The sequence below is a fragment of the Tauraco erythrolophus genome, chromosome Z (assembly GCF_009769465.1).
Source record: "Tauraco erythrolophus isolate bTauEry1 chromosome Z, bTauEry1.pri, whole genome shotgun sequence".
In the NCBI taxonomy this organism is placed as follows: domain Eukaryota; kingdom Metazoa; phylum Chordata; class Aves; order Musophagiformes; family Musophagidae; genus Tauraco; species Tauraco erythrolophus.
In genome coordinates this window covers 11,892,186-11,915,849 of record NC_141496.1, presented here as the reverse complement: position 1 = coordinate 11,915,849, position 23,664 = coordinate 11,892,186, and the positions used below count along the sequence as shown (strand labels likewise).

At 48.4% G+C, this 23,664-nt stretch overlaps 1 protein-coding gene across 1 annotated transcript; it reads left to right on the top strand.

The window, feature by feature from the left end:
* Window positions 1-1,513: 1,513 nt before the first annotated feature.
* Window positions 1,514-23,442, top strand: VCP (valosin containing protein). The gene is made up of 17 exons (XM_086628775.1): window positions 1,514-1,556; window positions 7,288-7,399; window positions 7,744-7,916; window positions 10,513-10,655; window positions 11,591-11,721; window positions 13,469-13,600; window positions 14,013-14,115; window positions 15,632-15,765; window positions 16,020-16,155; window positions 17,206-17,318; window positions 17,985-18,149; window positions 18,260-18,382; window positions 19,436-19,648; window positions 20,897-21,205; window positions 22,128-22,283; window positions 22,482-22,636; window positions 23,042-23,442. Exons 1-17 carry the CDS (start codon window positions 1,540-1,542, stop codon window positions 23,145-23,147), a joined length of 2,421 nt encoding a protein of 806 aa, XP_086484901.1. The 5' UTR covers window positions 1,514-1,539; the 3' UTR covers window positions 23,148-23,442.
* The last annotated feature ends 222 nt before the right edge of the window (window positions 23,443-23,664 follow it).

Below are 23,664 nucleotides of genomic sequence, written 5' to 3'. Positions count from 1 at the left end.
TAAGAAGAAAATTAACTCTGTCCTGGCTAAAAGCACATCTCAGGAAAAGTTCACAGCTTGGGACCTTCAGCAAATCTCGCTACTTACGTGAAGCGATGGATCCCGTTTGAGCTAGAAAATAACTACACCACTGGAGAAGTGGTTTTGGCTGAAGCGTGCAGCTCTGGGGTCTGAATCCCACCGCGCTGCACTCGCCAGGGATGGCAGCAGGGTCTGTGCCTGCGTGTCCAGTGTGTCCCGGGGGGTCTTATGCCCACCGCACTCCGTGGCTCTGGGCCTCTCTCTGACAGTGAGCAGGTGTGAAGGGTACCTGCTCCTGCCCAGTGCTTGCTGCAGCTGGTTTTGGGTGAGCAAAGTCCCAGGACCAGGTAAGCCCAGCCTCTGGCAAGACTTGCCTCCCACGAGAGGGAAGAAACAGCTGGAAGCTGCGAGGCAAAGGGTGACTTGAGGGAAAGAGCATGACGAAGCTGAGGAGAAGCATGAGGCAGGAGCTGCTTTGGCCTCTTCCGAACGCTGGAGGGGCAGAGAGGGTCTTTGGGCGGGTTCTGCCCTGCAGTTCCTGTGGACGAAAGTATCGTGGCACATAGGATTCCCCGGCGCGAGCAGGGAGGGAGCACAGCCGGGGCTGTGGGCGCAATGCCGCTCGGCTCCAGCGGTGCCTCTGGCTGCACGGAAACACCGCACAGGTCGGGGACGTGGGGATCCGAGTGCCCAAACGGACCGGGAACCGGGGCCCGGAGGGTGGTGGGTGCTGCAGCCCGGCGCCTCCAAAAACACCAACCGGGGGCAGGAAAAACTGCCAAAAACGTTTATTGGGGAAAAGGGATGCGGGTGGCTCTGGGTGGAGGGGAAGGGCCGGCCCCGCACACACCCCTTCCCCGGAGGGAAACAAACCCCCCGGAGCGCCGCCCGCCGCCCGGCGATCCCCCCCCGCCGCGCTGCCCGCCGGCGGCGCCGAGCGCGCTCAGGGCACACCCGCCACTCCCCGAGCACCCGCCTCCCGCCCCTTCTGATTGGCTGCAATCCCGCCGCGCCTTTCCCTTTCCTCGGACGTTAGCCAATCGCGAGGCGGGACTAACCCAGATGGCCGTCGGGGCGGGACTCTCTCCGCCTGGATTTTTGCCATTGGCTACCCGGCCCGTGTTGCCAGGTAGAACAGCCACGGCAGCAGAGGTGCTGTGATTGGCTGGTGAGTGTTGCGCTTGGCTCGTGACGATTGGGAAAGGAAAAGGAGAGGGGCGGGGCAGAAAGGCGAGGGCGCCCCTTCTTTTTCTACCTCCTCGTCCTCCCCACTTCCGCCGCTCCCATTGGCCGAGGCGCCGGCAGGGCGGAATTTCCGATTGGTCAGCGCACGCTGTTGCTAGGCAGGCGAAGCAGCGCGGGGCGGAGCTCCCTCTTCCGATGAGTCGGCTCTGAGGTTCAGTCCGCACGAAGCGCCCCGACCCGCCGCCGGCCCGCTGGGGACCCACCGCCCGCCGCCGCCGCCCGCCCTGAGGAGCCGCCGCCGCCCGCCTCCCCTCGCCCCTTCCCCCAAGCGCCATGGCCTCGGGATCCGAGTAAGTGCGGGCCGCCCGCCGGCAGGCCGAGGCCTAGGCCCCGCCGCGGCGGTGCTGGGCCCAGCCCGGCCTCGCCCGCTTCACCTCGCGGCGGCGCGGCGGGGCCCGGGCCACGCCGGGCCCGGTGGCGGGCTCGATCCGTCCCGCCATCACGCTGTGTCATACAGGCCCTGAGGAGGCGGAGGCAGTGCTGAGAGGGGGGATGGGCCGCTCGCCGCCGCTGCCCGTCCCGCCTTCCCCGGGCCGGGCTTCCCCGGGAAGTGTCGAGTCATGGGGGGGGGTGGGGGGTGCGAGGCCTGGCCGGGCCAGGCCTCCCGCTCGGCCCTGGCCGTGCCCGCGGCTCGGGGCCGCCTGCGTGCCGTGCCCGGCTGGCGGCCTGCGCCGTCGCTCCTGGGCTAGGCCTCAGCCGCAGAGCGCTTTGTCTTCCAGGCCCTGGAGCGGCTGGCGGGGCAGCGAGGAGGGGAGAGGCATATCCCGGCCTCCTCCCTGCAGCGGCTCTCGGGCTGGGGCTGGCGAGTGACTTGGCATTAGCAGAGGCAGACATGTTGTACGGGGCTGGCCTCTCTGGCAGCTGAGGCAATCGGCGATATTTTCGTCTCCGGTGTCTTGTCTCACTCTGTTTTCGGTTCCAGGCTGAGGATCGTCTTTCGTGCTCCTTAAAAATGAGTAATAGTGGTGTCTTGGCTCACAACCCACGTGTGCAAGCCACTTCGTTACTCCTTGAGAGGAGTAAAAGTAGAATCTAAAGATAAACTTTCCAAATCCAGAAATACTTGAAGTGACTTTTTGGCCTTACCAGAGGCACTTTTGGTCCCTTTAGTGTCCGTTGTTTATGTTCTCCTTTTCTTTTGCTACTCCTGAAATTTAGACCTCCTCGGTCCCACTGAGTCAGTTCCAGCAAGGTGTGCCAAGAGTTCAGTGTCCGGGGTAGAGCTTGTGATGGAAGCGATGGGCTCAAAGGCGTATTTTGCAGCTGAGTGACACGAACAGTGTCTTTAAAAAGATATTTCTAGTTTAGCAAAGTTCTTCCCACCTCACAGGAATCAGCAAAAATTACTCTGCAGCTAGAAAATATTTACTTTTTAGCTGCTGTTTTCGGGTCAGTGCTGCTGGCAGCCATCTTGCTGAATTGAGCCTTAGCGCAGCAAGTAGCATTGCAAGAGGTAAGAGAGTGCAATTTCTGAGGAGATTCTTGTTTTTATGTGCCTACCTGTCTGAAACAGTGTTTGAGAAATTGGCACCTTGAGAATCATAGAATGGTTAGGGCTGGAAAGGACCTCAAAGATCATTTAGTTCCAACCCCCCTGCCATGGGCAGGGAAACCCTCCACTACACCAGGTTGCCCAAAGCCTCATCCAACCTGGCCTTGAACACCTCCAGGGATGGGGCAGCCACAACTTCTCTGGGCAAGCAGTGCCAGTGCCTCACCACCCTCAGAGTGAAAAATTTCTTCCTTATATCTAATCTAAATCTCCCCTCTTTCAGTTTAAAGCCCTTGCCTCTGGAGCATGGGTGTGAACTCACTGCTCGGTTGTCATGAACTCTTCCAGTAAGTGGCTGCAGTCACCAGACCCCTCGCTCATTTGCTTCAATGGATTTCTTTTTTTTTTTTTTTTTTTTTTAATACCTACCTGGGGAAATCAGTTTGGTCTGTAATCTGAATGTTCAGGGTGGTAAAGAAAGTGCTGACAGGTTTTATTTTGGAAATGAGTTCGTGAGGATATTGGTAAAAAGGCACACTAGCATACAGAAGGCATGATTGTTTTCACTTTCATTACTGCAGCCGGAGTCGTTCCGAGTCCGTGACTTTTTGCTATATTTTTAGCACAGATTTGCAGGAACAATGTATTTCCTTGGTTTAAGTGGAGCTTGGGAGGTTGGTAGTCGTTTTCAGGAGAATCACTGATGGGTAATTAGTCTCTACTCCTGCTCTTCATACCATCCACCATAGTGCATAGCCTCTGGGTGTTATCACGTGCCGAACATGGGGAGCTCTGAAACAGAGAAAAATGATGAAGTGATGTAACAAGTATCCCTCGCTCCTTTCCTGTGTCAAATGGGGCTGTTGAACTGCTTTACTGAGAGAGAAAAGGAGGCTGAGGATGGAAGAGGGAACACATTCTCATTGGTCTTTAGTGCTATTAGGTATTTGCTTCCATTTTATTGACGTCTTGTGCCTTATATGCAAGTTTGGCCATTAGCTGTGCTGGGGATTATGTTGTTACTTCTGGCCTCTCTCTCCCTGGTCAGGCTTGGTGCAGGGTTTGAATTCTGTTTTAATTCCAAAACAGCTCTACAGCTATGTTTTGTGTTCAGTTTATCTCTCTTTTGAGTCTGTGAAGGAAGGGAGTGAGAGGGAGAGTGTGTGAGGGAGCTGATAAAAGGGATGAGCAGCAGACACAATCTAGAGGACTTGCACGAGGCTCTCTCTGATGGGGAAACTCACTGGGTTAGCTTTCTGTCCTACCCTTCGCTGAAGTTTTTACCAACTTATAAGAAAGTTGGCAGGAGAGAGCCCCAGTCCATGCTTTCAGGCTTTCCTGCTTGCGGTTTTCAGTTCAGGCTATCCTTCCCTGATGCGTAGATGTTGAGGATTGTCTGAGCATGGTTGAGGTGCACGGACATATTTTGCTCCGTCATCTCACTTACAGCACAAGCAACTCCCAGGAGAGATGCAGGGAGGGCGAATGGTGATGATAATATTCTAAATTGCTCCTGGAGGATGGGCAACGCTTGTCTTTCCAAGTTCTTACCCTTGTCTGCAGGAGAAATAACATCGCCCTCTCTGTAGCTGACACATAATTTTGTAACACTTTTGTTTCTTTGTGTGCGGAACTGTCAGGTCGGATAACTGAAGCTGACCCCGGATGTTTAGGTGCCTGCGCGCTATTTCCTGGTGACCTTTATTCCATTTTTAATGCCTCCAGGCTTTCCGATTGCTTTAAGTGCAGTAATGTACTGACAACATTGATCCAGCCCTTGCTTCTTACTGAGGAAACTGTTGTTTCTGTTTCCAGTACTAATTTTTTTTTCTTGCGTTCAACAGAACCAAGCGGACCTCTTGCTCTGCTCTTCAGCACTGCTGTGTCGTGGGAGGTGTCTGAACTTTCCAGATTTATGCAGCTCTTGATTTGTGGACAGTTTTGGTCCAAAAGCTTCCACTCGCTGCCCGTTTCCTCTTCCGTTTGTTTTTATTTTGTCTCCCAGGCTGTTTTTCAGGCTGCACAGCAGCCTCTGTATCCCGAGGGAGAGCCACTCAGTTTCAGGGACGGTTTATGTAGCCCAAGTCTGGCAGCGGTTTCTTGTCAAAAGGCCTTTGGATCCACTTCTCATGCGCAGAGGGGTATGAGTTACATTCACACTTTGAACAGGTTAAATGGGAGTATTGTTTCTTTCTAGTGTCCCTTAGCTCAAGTTTTAAAATCTACCTACCAAATTAATGTCCGGTGTCCAGCAGCTAATGCTGAGGCAGCATCCTTACACGTGGGTTGTTGGTTTTATCCACTCCTTTTAACCAGAAGATCTTGTCTGACCTGACAGTGTATTGGTTCATTTTTCTTACTGTGCTCACAGTTCTTCTGGAAATCTCAGACTTTTTAGAACTCTGCCAAGACTACGTGTTAGGTTGAAAATGAAATTCATGAGCTGCTTCCAGGATGCATCCAGCAGCCTTTCTTATGTCTTTTGGGTTCAGAGAGTAGGTCTGTAATGTCTCACATGGTCGTTGAAAGAGCTGGATGTCGATGTCTTACCTCTTGCACTCTTAAATGAAGAAAGTTAAAACACAACTTTCCCTGTGCTGGCAGTCCAGGAAAAGACATGTTTCACAATCCTTTTGTTCACTTAGAATGATGTTGTCTCTTGTTTCCAGCGTGTTTCCTTTTGCTAGCAGGGCTTATGCAAAGCTTGAAAACCTCTGGGCAGCAAGCTGGCTGCCCTCATAGGCTTGCTTGGTATTTTTCCCCCTTTTAAGTGTCCGAGAAAGGAGCCAACACCGCACAGGCTGCCTTGGAAAAACCTCTGTGCCTGAGGGTCGGGGGCCCTGGGGTAACATCACGCTGTAGGTGTGTCACTCCTCTCTGATGGACTCTTAAAAATGCGGTGAGTGTGCCAAGCGATGCACCGAGGCTGCGGTCTGCATTTGTGCTGTGTGGCTGCTTGCTCTGCCACTTCCACTCAGGGTTTGATTTCTTCTGGTTAGTTTGTCCCTGAAAGAGCAAAATGGAGCCACAGTGTATGATTAACACTGTTGTCCACAGAGCTTCCTACTCTTTGCTGGTGCTTGCTGCTTGCTTAGGACAAAGGAAGACTGTATTTATCTGTCACAAGAAGGACATGGGACTGCTGGAGCGAGTCCAGAGGAGGGCCATGAAGATGATCCGAGGGCTGGAGCACCTCTGCTATGAAGACAGGCTGAGAGAGTTGGGGCTGTTCAGCCTGGAGAAGAGAAGGCTCCGCAGTGACCTTATTGCAGCCTTCCAGTACCTAAAGGGGGCCTACAGGAAAGCTGGAGGGGAGCTTTTTACAAGGGCGTGTAGTGATAGGACAAGGGGAAATGGCTTTAAACTGAAGGAGGGAGATTTAGATTAGATATAAGGAAGAAATTTTTCACTCTGAGGGTGGTGAGGCACTGGCACTGCTTGCCCAGAGAAGTTGTAGATGCCCCATCCCTGGAAGTGTTCAAGGCCAGGTTGGATGAGGCTTTGGGCAACCTGGTGTAGTGGAGGGTTTCCCTGCCCATGGCAGGGGGGTTGGAACTAGATGATCTTTGAGGTTCCTTCCAGCCCAAACCATTCTATGATTTTCTTTGTCAGAATCAAACCCAACTGCACAAAGGCTTCTGGTCAGACCTTAGACACTGGCACATCTGGACTACTTGGAGAAAGTAGTCAGGTGCCCACCAAGGGAGGTTACAACAGTCTGCCCCTGTTGCAGCTGGCTAGTGTGCAATTTTCAAGAGCTCCTTTGAAATAAATTGGTTCAAATTCATATTTTTTTCATTCAGTGAATTATTTGCTGTATTAGTTTTTGAAGGACATGGCTTAATCTGCCTTTCTTCTCTTTCTTTACTGTTTGATTTTCTCCATTTTGCCAAGGTGAATGAATTATCTGTCATGTTTCTTGTGGCGTAGTGGGCTGGAGCTGCAGTAACTCCTGTGAAGGTATTGTGGAAGGTGCCTATGTCCTAAAAAGGTGCTTGTAGCCTAAAAAGAAAACCTAATTTTTAATGAGCACTTGAATATTTCTACTGGCTTGCTGGGTTTAACTAATAGGCCTCGACAGGCAAAACTCTTACAGCTCTTCCTGTCGGGGGAGCTGCAGCATTGTCCTTTAATTCCCCTATTTATCTGGGATTTGACACCAAATAGACTTGAACTTTTGCTTCGGTGGCAGCGGTTACATGTGATTTCAGATGAGTCTGACTAATTCTTTTAGGGAAAACATCTTACAGTCAGCAACATCTCACAGACCACTTCTTTTCACAGATAGCTTCATAGCTGTTTCCATTTGAGGCGAGTAAAGTAGTTGTGTTTATTGAAGAAAACATTGTGCTTTGAACTCCTGCAGCTGGTGCCTGGGGGAAATGTTCTTCTTTCTCTTACAAACAAGTATAGTTTCTAAAAGACAAGATGACACAGAAACTTGTAGAAAATGGAGAGGAAAAGAGGGGGTGGCCGGAAAGGGGGAGAGCAGTATCACTCAGACTCATAACTTCTGTCTCCTTCACTAGTTCTAAAGCGGAAGACTTGTCGACTGCTATTCTGAAGCAGAAGAACAGGCCCAATCGGTTAATTGTGGATGAAGCCATCAATGAAGACAACAGTGTTGTGTCACTGTCCCAGGTGCGTCATTTGTAAAAGCGAAGCGTTTAATCTGGTGGTTTGCAAGCTGTTGGTGTGTCGTAACTTGATATGTACCTTTGCAACGTGCATCTGAGTATTTGTGTCGGAAGCTGTAGTGGTTGGGAGGGAGGGTAGTTTTGTTTCCTAGCACCCTTCTGTGATGAAATGTGTTTTGATTCTCAATTTGTAGGATTCAGTTGAGCTTGTGCCCTTAGTCTGGCGTCAGGATTAGCTCTTGACTGTCGTTGTGGATTTAGTATATCGCTTCCAAGATGTAACTCTCCTTCAAATGCTTGAATTCTCATTTTGTCAAAAGCTTGTTTTAATGCTGTTACTGTTGACAGGCAAAAATGGATGAATTGCAGCTGTTCAGAGGAGACACTGTCCTGCTCAAAGGAAAGAAGAGGAGAGAAGCTGTCTGCATTGTTCTGTCAGATGACACCTGCTCAGACGAGAAGATTCGCATGAACAGGGTTGTTCGCAACAACCTGAGGGTGCGCCTGGGCGATGTGATCAGGTCAGGACTCGTTTGCTAGCCGTCCTGTATCCCCAGGTTGCCTAAGTAATTCGTGTGCTGCCTCTGAATGGATTGAGTCAGTCGCAGAGGCAGGGTCTGCAGGAAGTACTCTTACATCACAGAGATGTTTTCAAGATCAGGGATCTCAGCTTATTTTTGTGTGCGTTTCTGGCTGCATGTGTATTCAGATTAATACTAAAAAAGTTATGCTAAAGATTCTTGAAGTCACTTCAGGACCTCCACGAGCCAAGGTCCTGTCATTAAATTGAGTGGTTCATTTATCCCACTGTTGTCACAGTTATATTCTCCAATTTACATTCTCAGGTGAACTCGCAGATTTTTCTTGTCTGAATTTTTACTGTGCACAGTGTTAACTGTGGAAGGCATTAAGCAGCACTGTAATTGATCTCGGAGTATCTGAGCTGCCCTATGGCAAACGGAAGTCAGAACTCGCTAGAAATGAGTGACAAAACCAGGAAGCAGTCAAGTAGCAAGATTAAAAATCCCCGAAGGATGTTTGTATTTCAGTTTTTGTTATAAAAATAATTTTAAAACTAGGAATGCTTAAAATGTATTGCGGGGTGTCCTGGTTTTGACTAGGACAGAGTTCGTTTTTCTTCTTAGTGGCTAGAATAGTGCTGTGCTTTGGATTTAGTGTGGGATTTGGCATGACAAGAATGTTGATAATATGCTGATACCTTTAGTGTGTGATAAGGAAATCCACGATTTTTCAGCTTCCCATGTTTACCAATGTGCAGGTGCACAACAAGCTGGGAGTGAGCATAGCTGGAGCAACAGACCCACAACTCCTAGCTTACGATTTGATTTTAGGCTTAGGATTGGGGCCCAGATTGGCCATCAAAATGTTCCCTATCATGCAATGTAGTGCTCAGTGTATAGATGAGGGTTGGCTGGGAAGCTGTCTTCTCTTGAGGTCTCTCTTTGGGACTGTCTCTCTCTTCTGGGATTGCAGTTTCAGGATCCCTCTTCTTTGGGATCACTAGCCTGGGCCAAGCTGGGCATTGGTCAGCGGGTGGTGCATCACTCATTTGTGTATATTACTGTAATTTTAATTATTATTTTTATCATTATTACTTTTAATTTTATTTCAATTATTAAATTGTTCTTATGTTAACCCACGAGTCTCCTTCCCTTTTCCCATTTAATTCTCTTCCTCATCTCCCAGGGGTGAAGGAGGGAGAGTGAGTGATTGCATGGTGTTTGGTAGCTGACCACGTTAAACCGCACCCAGGTTCTGGGAAAAATGGATCCAAGTTTCTGACACTAGACTTCCTGGAGTGGTATCTGGCAAAATCTTTAAACGCAAACTTTGCAGAGGAGAAGAATGAGGCTGTTTCACCCATCCCTCTACCACTAGAAAATGTAACTTTTAAACACCACGGTGGTTGGAACAGAACAGTGTCTTGAGCCAGGCTGTGGATTTAAAATAAAAGTGAATACTTACCTTAACCTGATGTGAGGTTACTGTTGGAGTAGTTTCCAGTGTGACAGTTCAGCCTGTGCTCTCCCCTGCTCTGCTGGGACTGTGTCCATAGTGGTCCTCAGCCTTCCAAGCACGTTATCGATTGTCCTAGCTTTGTTGTGAGGGTCAGAGAGTTTTCACGCTTCTTGCCCTTGGAGTTTTTCTTGCTGACCTTTAACTACTTATTGTGTTATTTTCTGTGGCCTGGTTTCTGCCAAAATCCAGATTCAGGTGCTAATTGCTTCCTGCTTGTGGTCTGTCAGCTGTTTTCCTTCTGAGGCAGTCTGTCTTTTCCTTTACCCTTTCCGATGTATCCTCTCCGTAAAGCATGTGGTGAAAGAATCTGTTAGAAGTCTTGAGCAAAGCCACGTATGGAAAGTTGCACATTCAGCTGCAGTTCCACGTGGGCTTTTCTTCGCTGGCAAAGCTGGTTGGAGCTTTCTGCTGTAGCTTGGTGCTCTGAGCTGTGACTACAGTAGGCTGTTGTCCTTCACTGCGAAACAAAAACCATGGTGTTTATTTAAAAAGGAGGAAGGGGCCTTCCGACTTTACGCAAAGCAGGACTGACAGACACCTGGCCGTGAGCTGGTTACCTCTGGTTGGTCCTGTGAGAGCCTTTCTTCAGGATCAGGGTTGTCAGCAACAGAAGCTCTGGTCTCTGTAGTGAGGTAGAGAGAGGAAGGAACAAGGAGCTTCCCCCAGCTCCCTCTCCTTTGCAGTTGGTGCAGCAGTAGTTCGTTGTTGAAACCAAGGTTAGCTCATGACTCTCGCAGGTCTTCAGGCTGCATTGGTGACTTGTGAACACGCCTTGGGGATGGCGAGGCGGGCTACAGAAGAGCAGGGTCTAGGAAGAAAGCGTGAAACTCCCCAGTGATCCTGGACAGGGCTGAGAAGAGTGAAGGGAGGTGTGTGTTGTGAAGACCAGCTCTTGATGGGCGTGATTTTTTGCCTTGTCAGCACTGAAATGTTCTTATGCAGGTGGGAAGTCTCACCAGGGCTTCGGAGTGTCCTTTCTGGCATGTGGGCTGGCCTGGGAAGGGGCATCACTGCCTCTTCTAGACTCGGGTGTAAGTCCACCATGATGTGGCTCACTGACGTTTTCTTCTGTTGCAGCATCCAACCTTGCCCAGATGTGAAATACGGCAAACGTATCCATGTGCTGCCGATTGATGACACAGTAGAAGGGATCACGGGGAATCTGTTTGAGGTCTATCTCAAGCCGTACTTCCTGGAAGCATACAGACCCATCAGGAAAGGTAATGATGCCTGTTACTGAAGGCAGAATAAAGAGAATTTCTAGAAGCTTGCACAGACCTCCATCTATAGAGTGAGATTTTGATGATGCCGATTTAATTTTTTCCTAATCTTCAGAAGAAAGGGTGATATCTGCTGCTGGCTGGCAGAACAGCTTGATAGTTCTCCTGTGGCTTTTTTGCTACATGAGATGGGAGAGCATTGGGAAAGGCTCAGGTAAAATGCAGAAAAAAAATCTCATTAAACTAAGTTGCTGCCACTTGATGGAGTTGGGGAGTTGTCTGCATATTAATCAGTTGGTTGGGTATACCAGCTGGCACCCTCCCTAGATTCACTTCTTCAAAGTGATTTAATTAATAACTAGGAGAGTGCTTAGGAAACCAAACATGCTTTTAGAGTTGTGCTAGTAGCACTTCTGCTGGAACAAACAGGTCCTAATACAGTATAAACACGAGTTGAAGATGTCCAGCTTCTGTAGCCCAGTTCAGCCAGGAGCCATAGTGCAGTGTGTTATATGTTATTCTGCTTCTGAGCGCAGCCGGTTGCAACTAGTAACAACTAGTTCTAACAACGACAAAATGAATTTTTGTTAAATTAGGTCTTTTTGCCTGTTTTAGAAACGTTAAATTGAAACTGAATGGAAAAGAAATGTGATTCCTTGCCTTTGTGTTTTGTATTTAGGCACAGTATTCTTTTCTATTGTTTGCTGGTTTTTGTTTGCTGTTTGTTACTGGATGAAATTTGAGAACTTTAACGGCCGTGGGTCTGAGCAGTGCTCGGGTGCGTCAGTGCGCTCAGCTCTGGAGTTTAAAATGCCGAGCAGTGTTAAAGTGCCTGTGTAACCCACTTTCTTGGCCGCCTCGGCTGCTGGTGGTACACGGGTCAACGTTTTGCAGATGCCAGTTGCAGCAGTCTACTGAAATGTATGGTTTTACAGGTGACATCTTCTTGGTGCGTGGAGGGATGCGTGCGGTGGAGTTCAAAGTGGTGGAGACAGATCCAAGTCCATACTGCATAGTGGCTCCAGACACAGTGATCCATTGTGAAGGAGAGCCCATCAAGCGAGAGGTGAGCAGAATCCTGCCATGCAGCTCCACTGAATCCCCTCTGTCCAAAATCTGTTTCTGTGACAGTCCTTGAGAGCAGCAGTGTTCGCAGTTCCTGTTCTGACGTTTTGTTTGTTGAATGTAGTGGTTAGAAACTCTGGTTTCAGGAGATGAGCTGCTACTGAAGGTAGCCAGGGAAATGTACTTCCAGTGTCCTTCCTAATATGCCGAGACAGCACCAGTGCGTAGGTTTGCTGATGAGATGCCACTCTTTGGCAGCAGCTGGTTTTGCATCTGCTTCCAGATATCTCATGCTGGATTTAGATGCATCTTTTAATTCCAAATTTCCCTTGATTTATAGCAGGGAGAGCTTACAAAGTTGCTAAATTTCATGTCACCTGAAAAGAAAGCAATTAGTGCTCTTTCAGTGAAAAATTTGAAATCTCATGGTTGGTTTAAATCAAAGATTTAAATGGTTGACTTAAAAAAAATAATATTTTCCCCAGTCCCTTAAGGTATCTAGCCTTGAGCATCCAAAGCCTGAGGCAGCCTGAGTGGCTTGTCTGTCAGGTCTTGGCCACCTTACTATTGCATAGTAGGAGATCTCAGAGAAATGAGCTAAAGTGGTTGTGTACTTCATAAAGTAAGTGCCTGCAAATCAGAGCAAGTGATGATTTGTGGTTAGCTGCCTTCCGAAAAATTCACCGTCATGTGACACTTGTGAGACTGTGTTTGGGCAGTGGATGAGTCCGGTTTGGGTGCTTCAGAACACAGCAGAGACAGGGCAGCAAGTTCAGCCAAGGCCACCAAAATGATGAGCTGGAGGTCGGAATGAATGAGGAGGGGCTGGTTCACGCAGCCTGGAGAAGAGAAGGCAAAGGGGCAGGCTTACTAGCAACTGCCTGATGAGAAGGGGTGGGTGACCAGGCTCTTCTGAGAGCTGTGCTCAACAACAGGGCTACAGGCAGTGGCATAAGCTGGATCAAGGGAAATTCACCGTAGATACTAAGAAAAAAGTTTACCCCAACCCTGGAGCAGGGCCCAGAGAGGGCGGGAATCTCCACACCTGGAGACCTTCAGTATGTGATAGGACCAGACCCTGAGGGACCTGCTTGAGGTCGTAGTTCCTGTTTGTGGGGCTCAGACTGAGCCCCTCTGAGGTTCCAGGCTGCGTTGTTATTTTAGTGTGGCCTAACGTTATGGATAAGTGAGGCCAGTAGAGATTTGGACAGCCAGATGAACGGATGCTGTAGAGCTATGCTGGAAGAGTTGGTTACTGTTGATCTTATCCGTGTGTCTAGATCTTAACATTCTCTGTTAATTTCTGTCAATCCCAAGAGACAACACTACGTCTGAGAATTGTATGATAGCTAGAGTGTGTCACGTAGTTAGAGATAGCACTTACAGTTTAAGGAATGAGTGTATTTTATACTCGGCTTCATTGTCTGTCGCTGTCTTTGTTTGCCGCATCAGAGGGTCATGGGGCTTGTTTTGTGCTAGAGTCCATAGGGAACCTGGTGGGAGACACTCATTCAAGAGGGTGGACTTCCGTGAGGTCTAGGTATGTGCAGGCAGTTCCCTTTGTATGTCTGGGAAGACAGAGCTAAGAAACAATTATAGAAGACCCCAGGAAGACTTGAAAGTGAGAATCTCAAGACAGCAAAGAAACGACTAGGAGCAAAAACCCGGATTCCTGGCTTCTATAGGCTGGGAGGGGTTGTTGAACTATTGTTTTTACTCAGGTGTTTGATACATTTCCTTCCGGATAGGATGAAGAAGAGTCACTGAATGAAGTGGGCTATGATGACATTGGTGGCTGCCGGAAGCAGCTGGCTCAAATCAAGGAGATGGTGGAACTTCCCCTCCGACACCCTGCACTCTTCAAGGCCATAGGAGTGAAGGTAAGTCCCCTTGTGCACCAGGTGGATGAGTGAGCATGCCCTTGCAGATGACTCTTGCTGTCAGAGGTTTATGAGGCATTGGTGGGCGTGGAATAAGTAATTTTTGTTTGTTTTGGTTTTTTTTAATGCTTGTGCTAGGAAAGTATTTTCTTCCATATTCTGGACACAGATTAAAGTACTGGCAACTTGTAAAGCAGAGTGGTGCTTTGAATTGGTGCTGTCAGTTACTGGCAAGGTTTTTGTTTCATGCAAAGTAGTAAGGGTGTTGATAGCAGTGCTGGGATGACAGCTGTTGCATGAGTTGGCATCACAATTTTGGATTGGCTTTATCAAATGCCTACAGTTTCACTGTGAAGCTACTTAGGCATTCATGTACTGGCTCACCACCGAAGTCCCTTGCCTTTGTCTCCAGCCTCCGCGTGGGATTCTGCTGTATGGTCCTCCTGGCACTGGTAAAACACTGATTGCACGAGCAGTGGCCAATGAAACAGGGGCTTTCTTCTTCCTGATCAACGGTAAGTGTTGTGGCTGTTTTGACCCTGGACCTGCTGTGTGCTCATTCATCCGTCTTACGGTAATGAATGGTGTTAACTGGGCTTGTAGAGCCTTCTTGCCTCCCTGGCATCCGTCCTTACCTCTTTCAAGCATGCCTCTGGGAATACTTAAGGCCGTTTGTGTGGAGCATCTGTAGTGGCCCTTCCCACCACATAGCAGGGTGGCTGGAAGACAGCTTTGTGACGCACAGGTTTGGAGTCTGGCTGGCTGAGTGATCGTTTGTGTTGGTGAGAGCAGAGCTGGGAGTGAAGTGCTGAGAGTATTCTAAGTATGCGGGTGCAGGACACTCGTTTCTATTGCTGCCACCATGTTCTGTTCAGAAAAACAGCTGATCTGCTGTGAATTTCTCTTACACCTCAAGTAAAGCACAAGACCTGTTTTGTTTCACGTAGCATTAATTGGGAGGGACTTTCCTGAAGGCTGTGATGAGTACTTTGGGACTTAGCTACAAGTGACAGAACCTCGTATTGATAACTCTCACCTGTAGCAGTTGAGATGGTAACTCGTTTATGTCTAGTAAGGACAAAATCCTGAGTTTCCCTCACTGCTGTTACAGTCAGTACTGGAACAAGTGAATGTTTTTAAGCGCTTAAGGAGTGCTGCTTTTCTTTTCTGATTTCAGTCACGTAGACCCGTGAAAGCGATAGCGAAGGAGTGTATAGCATAGCATAGCAGTGGTCAGCAGCAGGGAAGTGACTTGCTTTGTATCTCAAGACATCAGATGTAAATGGGCTGGTTTTAACCATATGTCGCCCTTGTCATATACTTCCTAAAGTGTGTGGAAGCTGTCACTGCATACTAACGAGCCAGCCGGTCCTTTAGACACTTGTACTTCTATTGCATAATAAAAATAACATTGTCAGAGTTAGTGATGCGTTCTCTGTCTGCTGCTCCCAAGCCTGGAGCTGCAGGCAGTTTTGTAGACAGAGCTGGTGTAAACTGGTGAGTTATTTGTAATGAAACACCCTTAGTACCTCTTTTGGTTTGGTTTAACTCATTTATAGGATCTTAGAGGTAAATGTGTACCCGTGTAATGTAAGCTAAAGGCAGCTTCAGTATCTTAAAAGCTTTTTCCTTTCCCACTGTGATAATTCTTCACCATATAATCTGTTTGCTTCTCTTGAAAGCTAGGACTGGCATTAACAGTGTGCGGTGGCATATTACAGAGAAGCTCCCCAAGTGTGAAATAGGGTAAGGAAAGAGGCAGCTAAAGGTAGCTCATTGACTAGTGCTGTGCTCTGTTAGAGTAAACTGAAAACACTGGAATAATCACAGAATGTTAGGGATTATGGTCGAAAGTAGTTCTGCACGCTGTTCTTGCCTGTTCAGCTGCAAATTTAGTGAACTCGGTTGATAGTGTTTGCTTTGACTTGAGATATAGATTCTCCCATGTGAACGTTGTACTAAAAAAATTGAGCTGTGTGTCTTGGGGCTAGCTGCTTTTCTGCTGGGTGCCACAGTGCAGCTGTTTTTCAGGTCCTGAGATCATGAGCAAGCTGGCTGGTGAGTCTGAGAGCAACCTGAGGAAAGCCTTTGAGGAAGCAGAGAAGAATGCTCCTGCCATCATATTCATTGATGAACTGGATGCCATTGCTCCTAAGAGAGAGAAGGTAAAGAAAGCCTGTAGAAGGTTGAGAAGTATGTCCTTTTGGGTAGCAGCTGGTATGAATCTGTGCATCTGACTACAGGGTAAAGCAGTATTAACTTACTGCCTGATTTCAGTCGGATGTGAGAAGAATGAGATGTTCTTCTCGAGGTTCCTTTCACAGCTTGTGGCTGCCATATCTGTCTGCTCTGGTGCAATACTCGCTCCCGTGCTGGGTCGTAGGGCTGTGGATCTCACCACTGCTTTATTTCTCCATAGACACACGGAGAGGTGGAACGTCGCATAGTGTCTCAGCTGTTGACTCTTATGGATGGACTGAAACAGAGAGCACACGTGATTGTTATGGCAGCTACCAACAGACCTAACAGCATTGACCCAGCACTCAGGCGATTCGGTAACCATGATGGCAGTCTTCTTTCTTTTGTGTCGCATACTATTTTACAGGCTATGTATGCTTCAGGGGCCTTGGAAGGATTTGAGCAGAAATTAGTATTAAACGTCTGCTGTGTGTCACATAAACTATTGACTTGTCTCCAGCTGCTTGTTTGAAATTAATTTGTGGGCTTCCAGCCTTTGGTATCGTTTTCTGTGCTGTGTTAGGTTAGAACTTGGAGAAATAAAAAAATACTTTGAAGTGGAAAAGTGTGCTAACCTCTATTTGGTGAAGCTATCTCAGGACACATAGAAGGAGTAAATGCTTGAGGGGATGTTCATGCCTTGGTTTGCAGAAGGTTCTGATTTCTCTTTCTTTTACTGAAGGTCTGGCAGTTTCTGAGATACAGGTTTTTGAAACTTTGCGTTGTGAATGAATGTCTGGTGTATGAATAATTGGTAAAGTCTGTAATAGCAAACCAGTCAAGTGTGTAGGGGAAAACAGCCTCTCAAATGCGTAGCGAGGCGTTAGAATGCAGAGCTATGGTTAGAGGCAAATGATAGGTGTACGTACCTTAGTTAATACTGCAGTAATACATCCATATTTTCCTGCCTCTCCAGATACTGTGCAGTTCATGTTTTTCACCACTTGGGTACTGCTGTGAAGGTTCCGAGAAATTAAATCTCTCAGTATTTGCAGACTTTTGTGGTGAGGACACAAAGGTAGAAATAAGCGAAAATGTCTCCTGGTGTATTGGTTTGGGGAAGTGTATTCTCCTATAAATGAGGTTCAGAAAAAGTTAATAAACCGCCAGTCCTCTGTGTCTCTTGAGCTCTAGTTAAATCAGTAGTCTCGTTTTCCCTAAATGGCTAAAGCCTGTCTTCCTCTTCTGACCTGACTTTGCTACTGTGCTGACAAATGCTGCAGAGAAGCCCAAAGCTCTGTCATTTTCTGAAATTGTAGGTGTTTGTGGCTTGTCATCGTGTGGTTCAGTTGGAGCAAGGCAGCAACTGCAGCTTCTCTCCTGCACTGAACTAATGAGCAGCTTAACATGTGTCTTGTACTCCTCAGGTCGCTTTGACAGAGAGGTAGATATCGGTATCCCAGATGCCACGGGGCGCCTGGAGATCCTGCAGATCCACACGAAAAATATGAAACTGGCTGATGATGTGGATCTGGAACAGGTGAGTAGCGTGCTATTAGAAAAGTTTGTCTCTGCAGACAGACTTTCCTGATGCTCTATTTTGTGATGGAAGAGTTATTAAGGCTTGATGGCATAGACGTAGTTAGTTGCTCATTTAGGGCAGCCTGAAACTGGGTGAGTGTGCGATTTCTGGGCTTCCTTCTAACTTGTTTACCAGTGGCCAAAAATCCTCACTCACTAATTAAGAATGGCATGGCTAAGTGAAACAGATGCGTATCAGTCCAGCCTGGAAGTGCCTTGCCACTGTCCTCCTGGGTTTGTTTGCTGTGGCATTCTCTTTAAAAGTGAAGTAAGCCTGAAACAGCTCATACAGAGCTGAGTGAGCATTGTGGTGATGCTGAACACCACGTGTAAACTGGATGGTTCCTGTAATCTCTGTCCCGAATGAAGAGCTGCGGTCCTAAGAGTTGTCTTTTTGCACACCGTTGAATTCCAGTTGCAGCTTTCAACGCAAGTAGGAGGTGGAACAGCGATCTCTTTGCCTGTTAAATATGTGGTAGTGCTTGTCTTGAATCTGCAGCAAAGCACTGATGCTCCTGTTCTCCAGAGCTTTGTTGCGCTTCCCAGTGAGTGACCAGAGTATGCATTGCCCTTGCAGAGCGCTCACTTGTATCCCCGTGAGTCATAGTCAGTGCTCTGCTTTCAGGTGGCAAACGAGACCCATGGCCATGTTGGTGCTGACTTGGCTGCTCTTTGCTCAGAAGCTGCTCTTCAGGCTATCAGAAAGAAGATGGATCTCATAGACCTGGAAGATGAAACCATTGATGCTGAAGTGATGAACTCGCTGGCTGTGACCATGGATGACTTCAGGGTAATGCAGGAGTGCCTTTCTTCCTTTTGGGTGTTCTGTCTGATTGCTTATTTGAAGCACATGAGCAGAATGTGTTAGAATTCATACAATGCTGTTTCTTCTGATGATAGTGGGCTCTGAGCCAGAGCAACCCTTCTGCTCTTCGGGAGACTGTGGTGGAGGTGCCACAAGTTACCTGGGAAGATATTGGTGGTCTAGAAGATGTAAAGAGAGAACTCCAGGAGCTTGTACAGGTAAGAGTTTCCAAAAAATTTTTGCCTAGTCAGCTTGAAAAATAATTATAGTAGTAAAATCCAGAACTTGTTCAGATTCCCCTTTAGGCTGTGAACAGGGTAATTGCAGAGGTTTTTATGGTGTTTGCTTGTAATGGACTAAAAATACCGTGCTGTTCTGTCTTACTGAACTTGGAGAGGAAGGTGATGGGAAGCAGCATCTGGCTTTCCTTAGCTGAGTCTACAATGTCATCTTGGGTGGGCGTTGTGCTACGTGCAGAAACAGCAGTGGTTCTGCAGCTCCTAAGTGGAGCCAAGCAGTGGTACCACTGCTGAGCATCCTCTTATGTGGTGGCTTTATATGCCAGAAAGTTGATGAAGACTCTCGTAAAGAGAGCCTCTGAAGGGCTTTCCGTCAGCGTTAGCACAGGGACAGTAATGGTGAAGCTGCCTATGAAGGGAGAGGCTGGGACAAAAAGTCTTGAATCGTCTGTGGAAACTTGTGGTGCCTGCATTTGGGATGGTTTAGGTTTGATACATCCCTGCTTTTTGGCGCTGTAGAAACATCCTGTCTGTGAATAAAAGAATCTCATTTTCAGTCTGATTTTCTGATGTTAAAATCATCATCCATTTCTGACCTCATTGCTGAGGATAAACGCTCACATCGGGCCCCTCGCCTGTCTCTGGAGAGCACAGCGCGTAGGTTGGATAATGAGCTGTTCCCTCTTGCTTCTGCAGGGCAGAGTGAAGTTTGGGTTGAGTGTGCTGGAAAACTACCTGAACTGCTACTTAGTTCTTAGAGGTAAACAGGTAAAGGCAGCTTTCCAGTCTTGCCGTGGTGCTTGTCAAACCAGTGCCCAGTAAGAAACTGCAGTGGCACCAAGCAGGCAGGACCTTGTGTTTAACCCACCAGAAATCTCGGGTAGCATTTCTGGTAGGAGGAGAAACAAAACTGATCTAGAGAAAGATGTCCTTTGAAGGTCCCTTCCCACCCAAACCATTCTGTGATTCTAAGGTCAGACCTGCTCCAGCTGATCATGAGATCTTTTGTTTGTTTGTGCTGTTCTCCTTCAGTATCCTGTGGAGCACCCAGACAAGTTCCTCAAATTTGGTATGACCCCATCAAAAGGAGTTCTATTCTACGGACCACCTGGTTGTGGTAAGACACTGCTGGCCAAAGCCATTGCCAACGAATGCCAGGCAAACTTCATTTCCATCAAGGGGCCGGAATTGCTCACCATGTGGTTTGGCGAGTCTGAAGCCAATGTGCGCGAGATCTTTGACAAGGTAGGTGTTTCTTCTAGTCCCTGTGCTACGTTTGTGCTGAGGTGCCCTTAGAACTTTGTCTCCACTGCATCTGTCTTACTGGCCTGGTTCTTGTCTTTTGTGATATCTCCACTTGCACCGAGAGCAGGGTCTCCTTTCCTGATGTCAGCCAATTAATCCTCTTCAGCGAAATAGCTGTTTAAACTGTTTTCTCTGGCTGCGGTTTGCATCTGCTGTGACAGGATGATAAATGTCCCAGTGCCTGAGCAGTGAGGCTGGCGTTAGGATAGCATGGATGTCCTCCATCTCCCTGAAAACTTACTTCGACATCTCATTAGCTATGTATACTGCAGGGCAAGAAGTCACACAGATTTTCAAAATACCCTGTGGGTTCTTGTCCTGCGATATACGTGGCTTAGAAAGGAGCTCGCTCCTGCTGCTCAGTTGCCCTGTAGATGGTGTCGCCTCCTGTTCCAGAAAATATCACATTGATTATCCTGGAAATCCTCACTGTCGTGGTCAGGGAAAGTGCTGATAGAACAAAATTGGAAGGAGAGTAAGAGAGAAAAATGTAGGTTGGGAGGAAACCTCAGAGGCCATCTAGTCCAGCTGCTTGGCCAGAGCAGGGAGATAACTTGGAAATTCGATCAGGTAGCTCAGCGCTTTGTATTCTGAACATACGCCATGAGTGGAGAATCCGTGACCTCTCTGGGCCGGCATGCTAGTGTTTGAGCTCTCTCATTGTGAAGAATTTTTTTCCTTATTTCTACCTGGAATTTTCTTTGCAGCCATTTGTGCCTGTGGTCTTTCATCCTTTCACTGCACCCTTTGAAGAGAGATCTGGCTTCCATTTCCCTGTAACTACCCATTAGGTAGCTGAAGACAGCAATTGAATTTTCTCTCTTCCATGTGATATATCTTACCTCCTGATACTTGAGTGCCTAAATAACCAATTGACGTCCCCAGGTCATGCAGGGAGAGTTCTAATCCAGGCAAACTGGCTCAGCTTTCCCTCTCAGCATTGGAGTTACCACCCTTCTGCCTGGTTAACAAAGCTCCCAGCTTTGGGGAAATTCAGCTGCTTGTTCAGGAGAATTTAGTTGAGGGTTTGTGTGGCAGAAGACTGTTTTGGAGCAGGTCCTCCATACACTCCTTGCAGCAGCTGTTCTCTGGTCCTCCTCTGAGCTGCTTTAGTGGTAGGGTGAGCTCAGTGTGCTCCTCACCAGGTGGTATTAACATGGACTGATTGTTCCCATTTGCTTTTTGTAGGCTCGCCAAGCAGCCCCTTGTGTGCTCTTCTTTGATGAGCTGGACTCCATCGCAAAGGCTCGAGGTGGGAACATCGGTGATGGCGGTGGTGCTGCAGACCGCGTCATCAACCAGATCCTGACAGAGATGGACGGAATGTCCACCAAGAAGAACGTCTTCATCATCGGTGCCACCAACAGGCCAGACATCATTGACCCAGCCATCTTGCGCCCCGGCCGCCTGGATCAGCTCATCTACATCCCCCTGCCTGACGAGAAGTCCCGGGTTGCTATTCTTAAGGCAAACCTGAGGAAATCACCAGTTGCCAAGGTAGGATCTGCACCCTGCCTGTGTCTGACTTGGGTTTGCTGTGTGCCACACGTGCTCCTCACACACTGAGGACAGTGCAGAGGGCTGGTGACTGCTCCCTGTGTATGGAGCTGGGAAACCTTCAGTCCCTGAAGGATGGAAATGAAGAGGGCTCTGAGGCTAGGTACCAACAAGGCTGGTGTCAGTGTGTAAGCACAGGTCTGTGTCGCATAGTGGAGTTCTTCCCACAGTGTGGCAACAGGAAAGCCTGTTATGGCACGATGGAAAAGATTGTTGTGCTCTGAAAGAGAAGTAAACGTAGAACATGGGGGTGGGAGATGGAAATTGAGGAAGAACCATGGCAGTTAATTATTGGTGAACTCCATCATAGGCAAGAGCTATGTCCCTTGCCGGAGGAGCAGACAGTAATGCAACTGTAGTTAATCAGAGAAAAGCAGATGTCAAGTGAGAGCTCAAGCTTTTTTGATGCCAAGCTTAGCTTTTTAGGTACTGTTAGGGAGGAAAGCTTCAAAGGAGGTTGCAGTACGACGCCCTCAGTTGAGGGAAAGGAAGAGAATGTCAGGTTGTCTTGGTGTGCCCATGTCCCATGTCCATTTCTAGTCTGGCAGTGTTTCATTTGACTCCTAGTGCTGAGACCTGAGAAATCATCCTACATCCACAGGTGCAAAGGCATTTACAGCTGCTTCACGGCTTCTTGCTGGGTGCATGGGGAGCATGGCCTGCCTTCGTGTGTGGTTAACTTTTCCCAAAAACAAGAACCTTAACAGCTAATCTTTCCAAAACTGGCCACGGTTAAGGCAGCACCTTGTTACCATGTGATTTGAAGACACCTGTCTGTCACCTGAGGATGTAAGGTTTTAACAAGAGGCCTCTCTTGCCTTTTTTTTTTTTTCTTTTTTTTTTTTTTTTTTTTTCCCACTAGGATGTCGACCTGGATTTCCTAGCTAAGATGACCAATGGCTTTTCGGGGGCTGACTTGACAGAAATTTGCCAGCGTGCCTGCAAACTGGCCATCCGCGAGTCCATTGAGAGCGAGATCAGGCGAGAACGTGAGAGGCAGACCAACCCTTCCGCCATGGTGAGTGGGGCACTCGGCTTTCCCCGCTCCCGTGGGTGAGGTGCCATGTGTTCCTCTCTGTAATCCTGAGGTGGAGAGAGGCAGGCTCTCACACATGGCCTGGAGCTGGAGCATCCTGGCCTGGAGGGAGGCTGGGGGCACTTGTCGGGCTGCAGAGCTCGGGTGTGCAGCTAACCTGGGCCCTCTGTCCTGCTGCAGGAAGTGGAGGAGGACGACCCGGTTCCTGAGATACGCAGGGATCACTTTGAGGAGGCCATGCGCTTTGCTCGCCGCTCTGTCAGTGACAACGACATCAGGAAATACGAGATGTTTGCACAGACTCTACAGCAGAGCCGTGGCTTTGGCAGCTTCAGGTAACCATGGGGGAGGGCAGCCTGGTTCAGCTGGCCCCAGAGCAGAGCACCAGGGCAGCTTTCTGCTGGATTCTGGGTAACAAACCCCTCTTCCACCACAGTTTCCCATTATCCCCTGTGTGTACGGCAGCTGGTACACAACGTGGTGGGTGTAGGCTGTGCTGCAGGTTGGCTGTAGCTCCTTTGTCAGCGCTCCTGAAGTCCATCGACCCTTTGGCGTTTGACACAAGTGACATCCAGCAGATGTGTGAGCCTTTTGCGTGACCATGAGGCTTCATCCTGTTTCTCCTGCCTGTCCTACTTTGAGCGAGCAGGGTGTTGGTGTGGAGGGAGGGAATGGGGCTGAGCTGTGAGGAGGCTTTTCAACAGCATCTCTTCTCTCTCCTTGTGTACTGCTGCACGCAGGTTCCCGTCAGGTAACCAGGGCGGCGCCGGTCCAAGCCAAGGCACAGGAGGCGGCAGTGGGGGCAACGTGTACAGTGAAGACAACGACGACGATCTCTACGGTTAACTCGCTGTCCTCCGTGGACCAAACTCCCATGTCAGGCCACGTTGTACAGGGAAAAACCTGATGTTCAGTGAACTCTCGGCTTCTTCATTCCTCAGTCAGAACAGTGTAGCTGCACGTCAGACTTTGTACAGGGAATGTTTTCTGCAAACACAGATCCAGACCGTTGTTCAGGTGGGAGGCACAGTGAATTGACAAGGAGGGGAACCGACTTAATTTCTGAGAAATTTCTGTTCTAGTTTATGTGGCAGAATCAGCAGCTTTAGCAAAGGGTACAACGCTAGCCTGTATTAATTAAAAAAAACAACCACAAAAGTAATAAAAAAAAAAAAAATCCACAAAATTCTAACCAGGCCCCGGCAGTTCCTTTGTGTGGTGCTGGTGTGGTCTGAAAACCTGTGTCTCAGGGTGCTGTCCCAGCACCCCTCGCTCTGGTGGAGTCCATCTGTACGTGTGCTTCCCTGCTGCGTGCAGGGGTTGCTCTTCACGCTTAACACCTCTTAGCTCATGTTAACGGAAG

Bases quoted from the DNA above. Each gene is read 5' to 3' on its own strand.
- VCP (XM_086628775.1), top strand. The intron at 11,722-13,468 runs GTGAGCAGAATC...CCTTCCGGATAG, and splicing joins GAGAGCCCATCAAGCGAGAG to GATGAAGAAGAGTCACTGAA. The intron at 18,383-19,435 runs GTAAGAGTTTCC...GTTCTCCTTCAG, and splicing joins AACTCCAGGAGCTTGTACAG to TATCCTGTGGAGCACCCAGA.